This window comes from Vidua macroura, chromosome 14, assembly GCF_024509145.1.
Source record: "Vidua macroura isolate BioBank_ID:100142 chromosome 14, ASM2450914v1, whole genome shotgun sequence".
Lineage (NCBI taxonomy): Eukaryota > Metazoa > Chordata > Aves > Passeriformes > Viduidae > Vidua > Vidua macroura.
Window position 1 is genome coordinate 2,114,552 of NC_071584.1, and position 18,014 is coordinate 2,132,565.

At 49.7% G+C, this 18,014-nt stretch overlaps 1 protein-coding gene across 1 annotated transcript; it reads right to left on the bottom strand.

Annotated features, from left to right (window-relative positions):
* Positions 1–5,014: 5,014 nt before the first annotated feature.
* On the bottom strand, positions 5,015–7,000 carry LOC128814433 (transcription factor SOX-3-like). Its single transcript, XM_053990265.1, has one exon. The coding sequence runs from the start codon at positions 6,743–6,745 to the stop codon at positions 5,789–5,791; it is 957 nt and encodes a 318-aa protein (XP_053846240.1). The 5' UTR covers positions 6,746–7,000; the 3' UTR covers positions 5,015–5,788.
* Positions 7,001–18,014: the final 11,014 nt, after the last annotated feature.

Consider the following 18,014-nt stretch of genomic DNA (forward strand, 5'->3'; position numbering starts at 1 on the left):
AGGGAGGGAGAGGGAAAAATAAAAGAGAGAGAAAAGAATTACTTGGATTAAAATATCTTTCCTTAACCTTGTGGAAGAGAAGCTTCTCTGACTTGGCAGCACAGTACAATGAAAATGAAATCAATGCCAAGTGTCTTATCCTGAGCTCTGAATGGGCAAAGTTCCCATTGACTTTCAAGATTTCTTCCCCTGCAAATGGCATTCGGGAGCAGTCGTTACCTGCACCTAGGGCACGTCCACCACTATGTTCTGTCTCTCCCCTTTGTGTCTCTCCCCTTTGAGTGGATGTATAGAATTTTTGAAATCAGCACAGCAAGCTGTGAATGATGCATGAAATGAATAAGCTGAGTCTTGTACAAAGGGGAAATCCTGAAGGCTTGGTGCAATCACTGCTCTACTATTTCCTATGGCCTGCATAGAAAAGATGCATAATATTCTCCACAGAGACAAAGGAAAAAGCTCACCGAGGCCAGAATCTCAATCAGAAGCCGCAGAAGAGATAAATGACAGCAGCTCACAAGTTTTTAACGTTGCTTAATTTCCCTCTTATTCCTAAGCTGTTCCCCACGGGTGCCTGGCTCTCTCAGCCCTGCGTGCACGTGGAATGTACACACGGGGATGGGGGCTCTGAGAGCCCGGCTCACTTTGCATTTCTTTGGAGGCAGCCCGGTTTATGCAGGAGTTTGTGTTTCACACCTCGCCCCATCAGCCGAGGGGAGTTTGCACCAATCCCCCGGCATGGGATGGCCAAAGCATGGAAAAAGGTGCCGATTTTTCCACAAGATCAACGGGATGTCTTAAAACCCCGTCACTTCTTCCTCACGTGGACTCGAATTGGAGACTTCACTGATATCAGCACAAATATTTTCAAGCCAGGCCAAACCACGCTCAGATTGATTAGTCTTAATTTGATGTATTCCTGAATAAATAGAAATCTATTATAGTTGAACTTAGCAGCAGCAATAAAGATGAGCATCCTGAGCACAACACTGTGTTTTTTTTCATCATGGAGAAGGTATAAATACATATTTTTATGGATGTGCTGTGACCTCTCTCAATTCTCTTGCTCTCTCTCATGTTTGCTCACACGCTTTACAATCTCTCCTGTTGCACTAAGGAGGTAGAAATATTTTAGGAACTGGAAAACTGAGGTTTAATTTGGATACTGAGCTTCTGAGGATGCCTTTGGAAGAAGCAAATCTAAAATCCTGTTTGCTTGACTAGCAACACAAAGAAGTTGGCTGTGAATGGTATTCGCAGCAAAGAATAATTAATTCCTCATCCTGAGAACATTCTGTTGGGAAAAAGTCACTGTGTTGCACTGATTGATGCATCTAGTGGCATCAATTAAAAGTTGTCCTAGGGAAGTATGTGGAAAACTAATCTGGAAATCTGCATTAGTCACTAAATTATCCCATGCAAACACATCTGCAATGATGGCTATCCACACCTTCCTTGAGAAATCATAAAAGAAATGGATTCAAAATTTCTCTCCTTGTTATTTCCGAGATTTATTTAGAATTTAGAGATGGAATTTACCATAGAGATAATCTGAATCTGCAGCATGTGAATAAACTGGATATGACTATAGGAAATCTGGGATCAAGGTCTGTGTAAGTGGAAAAGAAACCATTTCAAGCAGGCACTGAGAATAGTAGCAACATTCCAGTCCTGGACATCACCCAGCTTCAGATTTCAGGTGTACTCATTCCTGAGAAATCATCATTTCCCTTAACATCAGAGGATAGTTAGACAAGTTCCTACCTTCCTAATAATGTTCCTGAGAAGTATCTTTTTTTTTAGTCCCTTGTTTGGTATGGGACAGCTAAAAAGATAATTTATGAATGTTTTCACAAAGTGTCTATGCTAATGCTTTTCCTGAATTTAGTCTTCATCTCTTCTTGTAGCAAAGAAATAGCAGAAATACAAAAACATGCAGTTTAATATATATTCTTAAAATATTCTTAAAATACTCACAATCAGTTTCCTCTGCTAGTTATTATACTTTACTCACTGTTTCAAAAATGTAACTTTTAACTTTTTTAACTTACCAACTTTTTTGCAATAAATTGACTCTGAAGTTCTTTGGCATAGGAAGGAACCATGAAAATGTAACCCAATACAGGGGGTTTTGACAAACCAACAGCACCAAGTGTTATCTTCCCCTCAAAAACAGGTTAAAACAAAAGCCTAAATATTGCCATTGCACTTTAATGCCAGCATTAACCTCTTCAGAGCCAGTGCTCTGGCATTCTAAAGACAAAAGATGCACTTGCATTTATCCTGGATGCTGTAGAATAAGGCTGCAATTGTTTTAACTGTGCAAAGAGCTGCTGATGATGGTGCACATGCAACAGCCCAGCACTTCATAGTTTGGAACTTTACCTGTGAATGTCAATGGCTCCGTTCTGAGCTTTCCAGGAAGGAAATCCTGCCTGGGCAGAGCTAGAAAGGCATTTAGATTTTAATGCCTGCATGCACATAGGAGGGATGTCAAGAGCCAGATACCCTGAAAATTTAAAAATGGAGTTCAGCACACATAAAACAAACCTTCATCAGGTCTAAAGAGAACATATTTCTGCATTTGTTCAGGAGGAAAATCTCCTGGGCCCAAGCAAAGGCTGTAACTGCTCTCTGGGGGAAAAAAGTTGTCTTTCAGGCAATGTCTCCTTCCATGTTGTTGGCTCTCTAATTAAAAACACTCCTTGAGGGAAGAAGAGGCTGTATCTGTATTTGTACTTAATGTACAAGGCTGGGTTCCATGGGCCTGTCCAGTCCAGTGTGTGCAGTTTTCAGAACCCTTCCCACAAGCTCTGGACACAGCTTATGAACTTTGGGATACAGTTTAGCCCCAGGAAGCTGAGAACTGCATTGGGAATTTTACCTGGACATCTCAAAACCAGTAAATCAGGAAAAGCAGCCCTAAGCCAAACCACTGATAGGACCTTCCAGAGAGAGCAAGGCAGAGACATTTATAGAGACACATTTCTCTGTGACCCCTCAGGAACTCGCTCACAGAACCTCCTTTGGCCCTGACTTGGGCCAAACAGGAATAACTTGAGCTTAAAAATACTACAAACTCTGAAAAAACAGTGTTTCTCCCCTTTCATGGCAGAGAATCCACTTCCACAAAACCCAGATGTAAAGAACAAATATTTATAATGATGCAGCTGCAGTTTGTCTCTGAAGACACCAAGTACAGTTCCAGTGCTGGCAGCTGCTCACCTGCTCAGGAGCCCTGGCTTTTGTCAGGCCTGCACCTGCACACCTGCCTGGGAAAGTGGAGGGAGAATTGTTTCAGGGAATGGGAATTTCACTCTTCCCCACTGAGAGCTGTCCTGGCACTGCCAGTTCTGGAGAGCACGGGGGAACAGACTGACTCCAGATGAGATGAAATCGGTCCTGCTGCTGCCCTGCCTGTGTCCTGTACTCTGCTAACACCACTGATGCTCAGGCCTCTCTCAGACCTCCAGGTTATTTATGGATCTGCTTCTCCTCAAGGGCCACTAAATCATGGTACCAGCTACTGTACTCTCCTGCTCGCACCTGCAGGACAAGCGGCACAAACAGGCAGAAGCAGCACCACGGCTTCGCCAGATTTCACCAGAGATCTTATGGACGGATTGAGCTGTGGGTACGAAACAGGCCGCGCTCTCGTTCACCGGGTGATCCCCGCAGCCCGTCCCGGGGGCGGTGGTGGTGCCCGGGCTGTGCCGCACTGGCCGGAGCGCGGCCGGCCCCGGGAGGGGGCAGCGTGCGGGGCCCGGGGCTTCCCGCTGCGGGACCTGCTCCGGGAACTGCCCCTTCCCCGGCTGACCAGGAGCCGGGCACGCCGCCAGCGAGCGGGGCTCTCGGGGAGGTTTGCAGAGCATCCTCACCCCGGGGAAGAGCCCGAGGAAAGCCCAGCCCTGCTTCGCGGCGGAGAAGGCAGGGGCGGCTGCCGGGGCATCCCCGCCGAGGGCCCGGGAGGGAAGCGGCGGGGAAGGAGCGCGGATGCGACCGCCCCGGGCAGCCAAGGGGCACGAAGTGTCCCCGAAGCCGCCGTCGGTACGGAGTGGCAGGGCAGGCCCCCGTTCCAAACCGCAACCCCAGCAGCGCCCTCGCGTCCCCACTGCTCCCGTCCCAAGGCAAACAGCGGAGGGGCAGCGGGAGCAGGCGAGAGGCGAAGCTCGAAGCGGGGATGCGCTGCGGAGCGGCCAGCTCGGAGCCCGGGCCGGGCCCTGGAGCCGGGGACACACGTGGGGACCGGGACCCGGCCGGAACAGGGCTCGGAGGGAGGGAGGGAGAAGCGATGCTCAGCTCCGCCGGCCGCCCCGGGACTCTGCGGGGGCTGTTCCGCAGCGCAGCAGGAGTAACGCACATCCCTAAAAATAAAAAAACACTAAAAAAAATATAAAAAGAGCGGGGAAAGGAAGGGAAAGTTATTCAGACTCCAAGCACTCGTCAAACATACTGAAAAGGTTGAATTATTTATTTCCTCTGGGGACTCCTGTAACCATTCATTTTTAATGGAGTCTAATTAAAGAGTTCCCCAACGGGTTTTACTTTCGTAAATATTTTAGATGATTTGGCGTATCTAGGCAAATCCTCCGGACAAAAAAAAAAAAAAAAAAAAAAAAAAAAAAAAAGGGAAAAAAGGAAATGCACAACAAGCCGAGGCGGAGCCGTAATCCCCTTCGCTCCCCTCTGCCGAGAGAAGGCAGCCGGCCAGAGAGGCAACAAGTGGCCGCGGCTCGCAGAGCGGCAGCCCCGGCAGCGCAGCGACGCTGCCCCGGCCTGGGTACCGCTTCACTTGAAAAGAAAACCAAATCCAAGGAGCGCATTCTCCCTCTCCCGCCCCCCAAAACACAGCCCGGCTTGGCAGGAAGAGAAACTCAGCCGAAAAGCCGTGGCAGCTCCCGGAGCGGGCGGTGGGGCCGCGATGCTGCGGGGAACCCCGGGATGGGCTCGGCCCTGCCCCGCTCCGCGCTCCCCGCAGCCGCGGGGGATCCGCACAAACCGCCCGGACACCGCCGACGTGCCTGATATAAAATTTATTGATCTCTCTTCGTTCGGAAGAAGGAAGCAAACGAGAACTAGGAACAGGGAAGTAACAAAACTAAAACGTTTTTTTTCCTTATCCGATATGTCAAAACATGGTTCACAGTAAAATTCACAAACCCATTTACATAAGTTTACAGCTTAAGAAAAACCAAGACATACAACTTACTATAAATAAAAGAAACACGTTTGCGACCCGCACAGCTCTGCTCTCTCCCACCTCCCCCTTTTCAAGGAATAAAACCTCAAAATTAAAAAGTCGTGGAAGCTACAGATTGCAGATAGAAACCAAGCGAGGGTCGGTAACAAAACACTTAATAAACCACAGCGATTATGTGAACAACCGAGTTTAAAAACAAAAGCCCGCGGTTTTTGTTTATGTCATTGCAACGCTAGAAAATCAAACTGGAAGATGCAAGATTTTTTAAAAACTTTCAAGCGAATAAAACAGTGCCCAACCTAGCCGAAACCAGGAAAGGAGTTGCCGTGGTTTGAAAACTTCACAGCGGCTTCTAGGAGGCAGGAGTTGTGCTCTATTAAAATAACAACTTGCTCAAATATTATTTCTTGTAAAAAAAAAAAAAAAAAAAAAAAAAAAGGACACAACTAACGGATTTCCTTTTTAAAATTTCTCCAGAGTTAGTATTAAGTCTGCTAAGCCGAGCAACACTGCCGTACGTCCCGGTGTAGTCAGGGAGCGGTGGTGGGGTTAGGGATTAAGACGGGGAGCCGTCCGGAGCAGCCAAGTTTATATGTGAGTTAGTGGTACGGTACCATTCACGGCAGTCCCGGCACTCTGGTAGTGCTGGTGCACGCTGTGTAACCTGCTGCCCTGCAGGGCGGAAGGGTCTGTGGCATCCCCGCCGGGGGGCAGGTACATGCTGATCATATCCCGCAGGTCTCCCAGGCAGGCCCTCTGCGAGTGGGAAGTGATGGCCGGAGGCGGCGAGCTGGGCTCGGATTTCACCACGGAGCCCATGGAGCCCAGGCTCATGGCCGTGGAGGGCTGCTGGCCGTAGGCGGCGGGGGACATGCTGTAGGTGGAGGCGGCGTTCATGTAGGTCTGGGCCGTGGACATCATGGGGCTGTACTGCAGGCCCGTCATGTCGTAGCGGTGCATCTGCTGCAGCTGCGGGCTGTTCATGCCCGGGTGCTGGCTGTAGCCCAGCTGGTCTTGCATCAGTGAGTAAGCCCCGTTGGTCCAGCCGTTCATGTGGGCATAAGTGTCAATCCTCTGCCCCACCCCGACGGGGCTGCTCACCGCGTTGCCCCCCCCCGGAGCCAGCAGGTTACCGGGCAGCGAGTATTTGTCCTTCTTCAGCAAGGTCTTGGTCTTCCTCCGGGGCCGGTATTTGTAATCCGGATACTCCTTCATGTGCACGGCCCGCAGCCGCTTGGCCTCGTCGATGAAGGGCCGCTTCTCGGCGTCGCTCAGCAGCTTCCAGTCGGCGCCGAGGCGCTTGCTGATCTCCGAGTTGTGCATCTTGGGGTTCTCCTGGGCCATCTTCCGCCGCTGCCCGCGCGACCACACCATGAAGGCGTTCATGGGGCGCTTCACCCGGTCCTGGTCCGAGCCCGCTCCCGCTCCGTTGCCGGCCCCGCCGCCTCCGCCACCCTTGCCGGTGTTTCCCGGAGCGGGGTTGCCCCCGGTGCTGCCCGGCGTGGGCTGCGGCGCCTTGATCTCCGTCTCCAGCATGCTGTACATGGCCGGGGCCGGTAAAAGGTGCGCCAGGGCGGCGGGCAGGCGGGCACCGAGCGAGGAGAGGAAGTTCAAAAAAAAAAAAAAAAAAACAAAAACAAAAAAAACCAAACAAACAAAAAGAAAAGAAAAAAAAAAAGAAAACCTGTCTGGGCGGCTGCCACGAGAGAAGGAGGAAGTTTGGGTGCCTGGCAGAAGCGCCGCTCCCCGAGGTGCCGGCGGTGGCGGAGCTGCTGCTGTGCTGAGCGGCTCCCGCGGGCGGCAGCGGGCGATGCGCGCTCGGATCGCGGGGGTCCGTGATTGACGGGCTATAAATGAGGGGGCGGCGGCCAATCAGCGAGCGGTTCCCGACAGCCCCAGGCCGGGAACTGACCGGCCGGGGGGCGGGAGGAGGGACCCGGGCTCGGGGATGCCGCGGCCGCGGGTGCCGGGCCCCTCCCGCCGCGGCCCGCAGCCCCCGGGCCCTGCACCTGCCCCCGGGGCAGAGCGGCTCCCGCAGCTGCGGCCGGCCCGGGGGAAAGGAGCGGCCCGGGGGGAAGCAGCGGCCCGGGGGGAAGGAGCGGCCCGGGGGTGCCCTCGGGGCCGCGGGGAGGAGGAGCGGGGCGGAGCGCCGCGCTGCGAGCGGGAGCTGCGCGGTTGCCGGGCACAAAGAGGTTTGGGGCTCCCGGGCTGACGCACGGTCCCGGGCCAAGCTCGGAGAGGCTGCCCGGAGACCGAGTGAGCCCGCACTGCACGGACGCACCCCCGGAGCGGATAAAGAGGCGGGGGAGGGATGGACGGGCTAAACTCTTCCACTCCTGAGCTGTCGCCTGGGGGAGAATCTGCATTGCCATGCTGGGATCGGGCACGGCTGTCGCTGGGAGAGGGGCTGCCCCGCGGGGCCGGGATGGGTGGCTAGCGGCCGGGCGCTCCCGGCCGTCCCCACCCACACCCACCCCGCTGCCAATTGAGCCCCAAAGCAGGGGAGGGGGGGTAGAGGGGACGGCGCTTGCGAATCCCCCGAGTTTCATGGCAACAGAAAGTTCTGTCCGTGTGAAAGAAAACTTTGGCGGCGGATACGTGAGTGGAGCGGCGCCCACTTGAGCTGTCAATCACCGGCTTCCCTGTCCGTCCCTCCCCTCCCTTTACCCCTCCTTCCCTTCCTTCGCCAGAGGCACGGACACCGCACCTGCACGGACAGGGCGGCAGCTCGCTGAGCGCACCGCGGGCCCAGCGCTCTCCGCCGGGGGCCGCGGCAGGCGGGCTGGGCTGCCCCATCCCTGCGCTTCCTCATCCTCCCGCAGCCCCCGCTCCAGCTCCGTCTGCAGAAGCCGGGCGGCTCTGCGGGCCGGGGAGCGCTGGGGCAGGAGAGGCAAAGCGAGCCGCGGGCTGCTCGGGGAAAGCCTCGCTGCCGGAGGATGCGGGCAGCATCGCCGCTGTAGCTCTGAGCGAACTGCCCCAGGGGCGTGTGGGCCGCCGGGGAGGGTCGGGGGCCTTGAGGTGCGGACGTGTCCGAGCCTCCCGTCCCGTCCGGGGCGGCCCGGCGAGGAGCGATGCTGCCGCCGCAGCTCCCCGGCTTGGCAGGCACCGGGGTCAGCCCAAAGACAAGACCGCGAGTGTAAGGACGGTAATCGGTACGGGGAGGAGGAAACCTCCAGGGCAGGGCTGGGATGAGGAGCTCCCGGCCCTGCTGCAGCCCGCACGGCGCTTCCTGCGGGAGCGGGGAGCGGACGGGCACTGCAGGGACTCTGGAAACAGCGCGGTGGCGTGGAGGGGGTTGAAGAGAGCCGATCTGGGATTTAGCAGTTGAAGGTTTCGCTCGTTTTGTACGGATTTTTTTTTTTTTTTTTTTGACAAAATGGTCTGTTGAACAACGTCGAAGGGGAAATAAATCCCGCTGTGACCAGCTATGGTGTAGTCAGCACTTTGGTTTTTGCTTGGTTTGCTGCTGGTGTATTGAGCAAAGTCAAAATTTGGCAGCCCGAGGGGACAGGGTGACAGCTGAAGGGTTGTTCCAGGCGGGAGTGGTTCGCTTGTAACTTTTGTAATGTTTTGGAAAAGCTTCAGACAGTCGTAATTAACTTCTAACCCTCAATATATTTTGGCCCCTCCAGTCGAGGTTTAAGACCTGCCAGACTGGCAGAAAATCGGGCTGATATATATCCCGACAATACTTTGATATTTCTTTATATGAGCATTTGTTGGAGGGACTGGTTACGCTGGCATGCAACGAAAAATTGGGCTGTATAGAGAATTAGAGGGCGTGCTGAAATGCCCCTGAATAGTATTTTCGTCAATGTTTAAATAAATATACAACGTTAAGTTTCGGACTCTTACTTTGTCTTTCAATTCGTCTTTGAAATGCCTGAGTATCAAATTAGAGATTTTTTTTTTTCCTTTAAAAGCCAAGCTCTTAAACACTTTTAAGGTCTATGTTATTTCAAACCAAGACAACATTTCTCTTGAACGCTAATCTTGTAAAAGAACTGAACCTGACTGAATAAAAATATAAGTACAGACTCATGGATTTCCAGACTCCGCAGCTCCCTGTAATGCTCCCACTGCTCTTGGCTTCCCACGCCGCACATGGTGAGAGGAAAACTTCCAAATGCGGCTGATTGCTATTTCCAGGAGGGGTGAGCAGGACCCTCTGCTCCAATCCCTCTGCTCGGCTGGGATTTCGGGAGCGGAGAGGGGAGCCCGAAGCCGCCTTCCCTCGGGGCTGTCCCTGGGACCGCGTTGCCCGGGCTGAGCCCCCGGGGCACGCCGCTGCCCGGCGCTGTCGCCGCTCGCAGATCGCCACCAGCAGCCCCTTCCCGCGGCCACCCCGCACCTGCGATCGGCTGTCGCTCTGTCCTTCCTTGTCCCTGCCCTGAAAACGCCGGTGAGGCGGCGTGGGGACCAGGAAGGAACGAGGCGAGCCCGCTGAAGCAGCTGCTGCTCCCCAAAGTTACCTGCAGTGCGCTTTGAGACCCCATTCCACCCCCTTGGCAGCAAATTCAAGCCTCCGCCTGCTCCCCGGGAACGGGGACGGAGCCTGCGGAGCTGCCGGGACGCAGGGAAGGGGCAGAGAGCAGGAGGGACCCAGCCCGGCACAATAAACCTGATGCCTGGAGCCATTTTCTTAAATCCACTACGAGGGGAAGCCCCGTGTGTCTGGTGGGGGTCGGAGAACACTTGAGGTCGTGTAAATACAGTTGTCAAAGGCTGCGGGGCCTTTTATTATTGTTATTTATTTATTTGGGTGACAAAGGAGCGTGAGGCGAGATAAGGAGTTTACAGCACAACCCAACTTGAACGCGAGAGAGACGCCGCGCTTGAAAAGGGCCATTTGAAAGGGTCTGTCTGGGGTTTCTGCGAGATCCACGCTTAATAAGAAAGAACCATTAATATATGTTAATTGCAGCTCCAGAAGAGCTCGGGGGAATCTTGGAACTGTGTCAGGGAGGATCGCTGGCTTTTAAAGAATAACTCTGTGTGCGAACCCGGCCCCGTCTAATCCTGTTATTAAAACGTCCCCTTGGTCACCTGCCTAATTTCCGACCAAGATCAGCGCGGGCTCGTCCTCGAAATCTGCCCAGACAAGGGAGCTGGGCGCCTCTTTCGTTTGGACCCCGCTGACCCTCGCTAGGCTGCTCCTCCGAAAATGCCCAGCCTTTTAGCGATGCTTAAGATAAAAGTTCACGTGATCCCCGTGTCAGGCTAGCATTCACGTCCTCCCCCAGAAGTTTTCAGCGTGGTAATGTGGCTGCTAAATGGGCCATTTAGGGCTGGTTCTACAGCTAAAGGTCGTTAGGAGATTTTGATTTTGTTTTATTCTCCATTTAAGTGTCACGCCAAAACACAGCTCGAGATTGCCTGCGACGCTGCTGCCTCCCTCGCCGCGGGGCTGACAGGGCTGGCGCGACCTCCCAGCCCGGCCAGGGGGACAACAAAATCATTAGTTCCGACAAACGAGCTCCAACTTCTTCCCGTGGCTGCCCCAGCGCCTCGCCGCGTGGAGATCGCAGCTGTACACAGCCTCCAGCTGTCCCTGCTGCTCGCCGATCCGGGGAAGCAAGGGTTACTTCTGATGACATCATTAAAAATCGCAACATTTAGGAACAAAAATCTGAAGTGCGTGGGTAAACCCGGCCAGCGGCGTTTGGTCATAGCTCGATCCCTTTGAACTGAGCCTCCCAGCGCGTTCAGGAGGCAGCGGTGAATGTTTTTTGGGGTTTTTTGGTTTTTTTTTTTTTTTAATCACTTCCCTCCCCCCGCCCCCCCAGCTGAACTTTTATTTGGCTTCTGACAACAATAGAGGCTGCAAACAGACCTCTCGGAGCGCCCTCTGAATAGACCCTTTTGGAGCCCGGATTGTTTCCACCGCCACAAAAAAACAACCAGTAGCTCCCGTTTTTTTAATTGGGTTGTTCCTGGCCCTGGCTCATTCAGGTGTTCGCGAGGAATTTGTTTATTAGCCTTTGACAAACAGCCCTTCCTGGCAATCGCCTCGCGGAGCTGTCTTCAGCGGGAGGGGAGGGATGCGGAGGGGGGCAGTTTGCTAATAAGGACTCTCTCCATCCCCGAGTTACCAATTAACAGAGTTGTGGAGGGGACCACCAGCACAGGATAACTCGCAGGGCTCGCTGCGGAGCCCCGAGGAAACCACAGATTTAGCTCATGTGTTTTCACGCAAAACCACCGAGGGAAAAACGAGCCCGAGAACAGATGCTAAAGAGACCACCCCCGCTGCCCAACGCCTGGCAGGAATCTCATCCCCGGTGGATGAGACAGGAACAGGAACTTTTTGCAGCTTCCCCTCGCTGTTACAGCGCCAACCGTACAGAACCCCCTGAAAGAATTACCCAGCCCCAGCACGGCTTGCCCGGGGCGCTGCTGGAGCTGCCACCCCTTAAAAGCCGGGGGGATGTGGCGCTTGGGGACATGGCTGGCTGATGGGCTGGCAGTGCCAGCTTTACTCGCTGATCTCAAGAAATCTTTTCCAACCTGAACGATCCCGTCGTTCCCAATCGTTCTCACACCTCAGCTCCGTTTGCCCGCCCCGCCCCGAGCGCCCCCGGCAAGGGCAGCCCCGCTGTCCCCTCCTGCCCCGCGGCCCGGGGACACAGCCCCGTGCGGGTGGCCCTGGGGGGGTGGCGGCGGCCCCTCGGCCGTGCGGGGACAGCGTGGGGACGGAACGGGCGAGCCCCGGGCCGTGGGGCTCCGGGGACAGCAGCCCCTTCCCCCGGGCCACTCGCCTCCAGGGGCAGGGACAGGGGACCTCCCCCGGCTGCGAATCCCCCCCTCCCCGGTACTTGTTGTTGGGCTTTAGCGGAGACACAAAAAAACCCCCCAAAAAACCCCAAACCAACAAACCAAACAAACCCCACAATCTGAAATCATCTCTGTTTTTCCCGTTTAAAACTTCGCGAATCTTTCCTCCGGCGTTTTCTGTGCAGATGCAATAACCACCTTATTTACTGGTAATCATGGCCGTGCTCCTTTTTAGCAGTTGGATTAGAAATCGGACATTAATTGTAAAACTCTAACTTGCTAATTAGCTGCAAATAAACTATTCATTAGTGGCAAATTAAAATCAAAACACACCTTATTCCTACTCTCTGACACGCAGTTTTGAAGGCACATATTGTTTCAAACTACAGCCTGTATCACTGGCACAGCAAATTGAGATCCTGAAAGGTTTCTCTCCAGGATATATAATTAAAATATATTCTACTTTAATTGACATTATAGAGGACACAAATGAGATTTTCCTTTTAGAAAGAAATAGCAGTTTCTAAATAAAGCTTTGCAGGCTGCAGAATGGAGGTTTCAAGCAAATGAATAGTCATTACTACCTTTTCAATGATGTGGGCCTTTTGATCAGAAAAGAAATTAGCTCTAAAGGACAGACAATAGGAAGCCTGCCCTGCAATAGGAAGAAAATTAGATGGCTAAGGCTCTTAACAACACCTATTTCTATAAACCATGGAGCTTCTTGCTTTTCAATTACAGCTGTTCATTTCAAATAAGGAAAGTGGAAAAACACAGAGGGGAATATAAACTCTGTTGCACCAAAAAAAAAAAAGCCCGAGACAAGGCAGGCAGGCAGCTTTCCCATTTTCCTTTTGTTTTTATTATAATCAGTTAACTAATATTACATATTTTGTACTACTCAGACAGCCCAGTATAGCATTCTCCAGGTCAGTCAAGCTGGATTATGTTCAGTAAAGGAACTGGTGAAACATGAGAAACTTCACGTTAGGTAGCTGGATGTTTCCACTGCACATCAAATAATTACATTTTGCACGTGGTGCATCTCATACTTGTGTGCATTCTGCAGAGAAAACAAAACAGGACTGAAGAACCTGAGGAAAATGAAGTGCTGAATAACACTCTGCTGTCTTTTGATTATAGTCAAAAACCAACCCCAGTTCTTCTGAACTAAATAGACTTTTTTCATTACACTCAGGACCGAGAGATTACTTCAGGCAGGTTCTCCCCACATTGCTTTTAACCCGTTATTATTCTAGAAATAATACTTCTACTCTCAAAATATAAAATTAACTTGCTGTGTAATAGCTTTTAACTACGAGCTCTGTTTCAAGTTACTTAGTTTGAAACTTATTTTTGAACACTATTCTCCTGCATATAAGAATCATACAAGTCTTGTGAATCTGAGATACAATCACAGAAACAATCCTTTCTTCCTCTACCATTTCTCTCTAGCCACACTTTTATGATTAGGTGTAACAAGTAAATTATAATTTGTTATTATCCAATCAATACATTGTGATTGAAAGAATCTTTCAGTAATGATTTAAACATAATAACCACAAAGCTTTATTGTAAACAAGTTCTGTTCTCATATTAACTCAGCTGGACTATAGAGATGGCTTTAAAAAAACCCCATAAAATCACAAAGATTACACACACATTGTTTTTCATCCTTCCTGTTAATCTATTTGTGACTTTCATGCTTTCTCATTTCCCTCTCCCCACTCCCCTGTCTTTATTTTTCTTTCTGTCTCTTTCCCTGTTGTATTATTTGTTTAGAAATCAGGTTAGATGTTTAATTCAAAGCGTTGATCAAATAAATATGAATTGGTTTTGCTGTGATAAGGTGTCTTTAAATTCTTTTCATCTCTGAAAAAGTGAGTGTTCAAGAAAAATTATCTTTCCTTGTCCAAAAACCTAAATCACGTTTGTCTTCTACCTAGAAGTGATTTTAGTGTGAAATACAAATGACAGCTTTCTATTTGGTGTCTGCATCTCCCTTCACTCCTGCCTGGCCCTGAGATAGAGAAGAATAAAAGAAATAGTTTAATCTGGTAAAGAATGATCTCCTAACTCCCAGAGTGGAGTCACTCATGTCAGTATTTGAAGTAATCTCCCTGCTTGAGAGCAGTTAGAAAATTATGAATAATGCAAACTTCTGCCTCAGTTTTTACTGGAACAAACGTTCTTTTTTTTTATTATTATTTTTTTGTAAGATCTTAATTACAACGTTATTTGATTTGAAATTATTTCGTCTCAGTAAAGTCACCCGAACTAACTAGTGGGAAAAACTTCCCTCCATGCAAATGAGGGCTCAAGTGTCGTTGAGACTGTGATTTACAATACAAAACCCACATAAAGATCTGCATCCCTGGGGAGATTAAGAACTTGGGAAAACCCAGTCCTGCTGCTCCAATTCTCAGTCCTGATCGTGTCTTCAGCCCCTGGAAACGAGCTGAGAGTAAGGAACTGCCTGCACGAGGACAGAATCTAAACTGACCTCACATCACAATCTGAACATTTCACCTGAAATTGTTTTAACTATCACAGCAACGAGATCTTCGAGCAGCGCTCTACAGAAAAAAATAGAGAAATTTGGAACCTAAAGAGTTTTGCAAAGTAGAGTGAGCAGTTTGTGAGTGGGGCTGTGCTGGAGGGGTCGGACCTGTTTAATCTACGAGACACCAGCACATCTCACTGCTAGCAGGGAGAGGACTCAACTCCTCTGACCATTCCAGCGCACGTGGCCACTCATCAGAGAACTCCAGTAGCCCTGAAAATCCTTTCTGCTCTTTTTTTTCCCCTAACACACTGAAAAATGAGGGCAATATGTGCTCCCCAGCCTTCTGTAAAGCAAATATATGCATCTATGCATACAATAGATATAAAATAGCAATAGATATATACAACAGATATAAAATAACAGACATGGAACTCACCGAAGAAACAGTTATTACATGGGCTGTTTCCACGGGACAAACACATTTCTGACCTGAACACGATCACAAATAGCTGCACCATTTAAATTGATATTCATCACTCATCCTTTATCTCTGTAGTAGCTCAAAACAATTACCTGATTTTCAAGGTATCCCAAGAACTACCCAAGAACTACTCCAATTCCTGTCTGGCAGTGGTGCAGCTCTTAATTGTCCCTGTAGACAACAATTCCTCTCCTAGTAGGGCAAGTGCAGCAGGCACTTGCAGGGGAAGAACTTATGCAATGATATATAAATTAAGGACTTGTAAAATAGGTATTTCCAGGCCATTTTTAAATAGAAGTATCAATTGCACAAAGGGCATCTAGAGGGACACAGTGGATCTTGCTGCTGGTGTACCCAACACATTTTTCACGCAAAGAACCCGAGGCAAACCCAGTTTTCCCTGGTTCAGAAGCCTTTCTGATGGCACTGGACTCCCTTCTCTGCTCCTGCCAGGAACACCTGCAGGGTGATTATTGGGAGATGGTGCTCCTCTCCGTGGGACAGCAGAGAGGTGCTCCCAGGTGGATTAGATGTGTGATCTCAGTGTGCGTGAGGGTCACAGAGCTATGACAGAAAAGAGGGAAGAGCCCACCAAACCAGCCTTGTTCCGGCAGAAGCAAACAAAAGGCAGCGCGGAGGAAAAGAGGAGCTTTGGGATGCAGTCCTGGGGCTACTGCCTGAAAAATCCTGTTAGGAAGGGAGGAAGGGAATGCAGGAGGACCTGCAGGGGGAAAAAGCTTCAAAAGGAACGATTTAGTGGCGGACTGGGGAAGCCAGGAAAGGGACACCCCACAGTTTATGGTTTATTTCCCTTTTCCTGTTGTCAGTTGCCTCTGTCCTGGCTCACCCCATTCCCACTTTTGCAAAACAGCCCATCAATAACAAGTTCAGTTTCTTTTTTAAAAAGAACTCCACAAGCCCTTGGAAAATGGTATAATCTCACAATACTCTCATAATCCACTTTGATTTAACTTGATTTGAAGACCTCAACAAACAAGGTATGTCTAAACTCTGTCCAGTGAAGTGTTGGGATTAGCTTGAAGAAATATATTGTACAGAGCTTGATTCATCCAGAGATTGATTTGGACTGGGGCTGTAAAACCATCGCAGGTTGTTAAGAAAATAGGTGGTATTTATGATTTTGTCATTTTAATCCCTGCAAATGCAGATATTTCTGTATCTGCTTTCCAATTTCTATACACAACGTCCATAAAGACTCAGTCCTGCTCTATTTGAACACCAATGGCTCCCAGGAAAGCTGATGGAAAATTAGAGGGAGGCACTTGTGCCTTACTTTTGCATGAAAAAACAAACTCTCCTTATCAACAGTATTGCTACTTCTCATTTCAGGTTGAGTCAAGCTCAACTGCACAAAAAAATGGCAGCAAACCCACACAAAGCACTGAAATATTCATAGACAGTCTTTAAATAAAAAGGAGGACCTTGTTCTTCTGTTCTCCAGATTCCACTAAGAAAATGAACCACAAATTCCACTTGATGCTTTTATGGCTCTTCCTATCACAGTATTTGAATAGATTGCAATAAATGCAGTTTTACTGAACACAATTCCATGGGAGGGAAGGAAGCCCTGGGTCTATTTACAGAGGTTCAGAAAATGGGCAAAACAGTAACGTGGGGGAAGTCTCTGAAGTAAATAGGAGATATAAAATAAATAGGAAATAAATAGGAGATCTGCTCCCACAGATCTCTTGGACTAAATCAGATCAGCACAGGGCTTGAACCATCTTGTATTTCTGTAATGCATCATGCCCATAAACATCACAAGCTGGAAAGTACTCAGAATCAACATGGACTAACAGGGAACAGTCAGATCTACATCTTGTAACTCCCTGGGAACACCAAACCAAACAGCAGGACAAAAGAATCCAGAAAGAGAACTGTTAGCAGTCCCATCTAAAGCTTCACTTCCTTGTAACTTGGTTCAGGAATATGTAAAGGATGTGGTTTGAATGAGCTGGGGACTCACTGCAGTGACATGGGAAATACTCTACTGCAGTATTTATAGCAGGAAAAGAAAAAAAGAACTTTCTAAAGTGAGTTTAAAAAGACAAAGCACTAGGAATTAGTCTGACAAAACCCTAATTATTTATTTCAAGCTCATGCAAGACACTTAAGAGACATGCAGGATGTCTCCCAAAAAAGAAAGCCTACACCTTGGTGTGCCAGCAAAAATGGGAATAATCATCTCATGTCCCGCTGTCCTTAGGGAATGTGCCACAGCTCCTGCAGAAATAAACGGGATCGTTCCCTACCCCAGGAGAGGGCAGCCTGTGCCTCCTGCAGGTGCTTCTCCAGTGCTGCCACAGTGCCAGGGAAAACATTCTCTGTTACTCTTTCCTCTATTCAAAGCTAACCCCGAGCCATAGAACACATTTAAATTCACAGCGTTATTATTCCTTTAATTATAAGTGCCTGGGGAAATGAGAGCTGCAGAGAAAAGTTGCCTGTGCTGCTGTATGAAAATGCACAATCAGAATTCAGCAACACTCCAACTTCCAACACTGATCATTTTCCACTGATAGTTTTACACCAGGGCTGGAGATTAACCAAGTAAAGACTTGAGTACATTTGTAAGGTTTGCAAAGCTCCACACTTCCAGGTTGAAGGGGGGTGTGAGACCTGCTGCGCTGACACAGGATTGAAATTTATGCTTATATTTTACTTAAAACCTTTGCTGGAAGATGAAGAAGCAAAGAGAGTTCCACTGTTTGCTGATAACTTTCTGCTCAGGAAAGGACAAGGTGGCACAGAGGATGTGGATTGGTCAAAAAAAATCCTTTTTTCTCCACGTTTTTGGGGCTGATCCCAGATGGTTACAAAAGAAAATTGCCAGTTTGTTAGGTGCTGCTGCCTTATGTACACTGAGCTGGAAATCCTTGGTTCTCTGTACTCCTTTGTGCATCATTAACTCTTTAATAAATTGCAATTACGACAAAGTGAGTGTGAACTGAGTGTTGTAAGAGAAATGTGTGTAGTGCTCCTGCACACAAAGAGTTAAATTGCCAGGAAAGTGTGGATGAACAGGTCTCCTT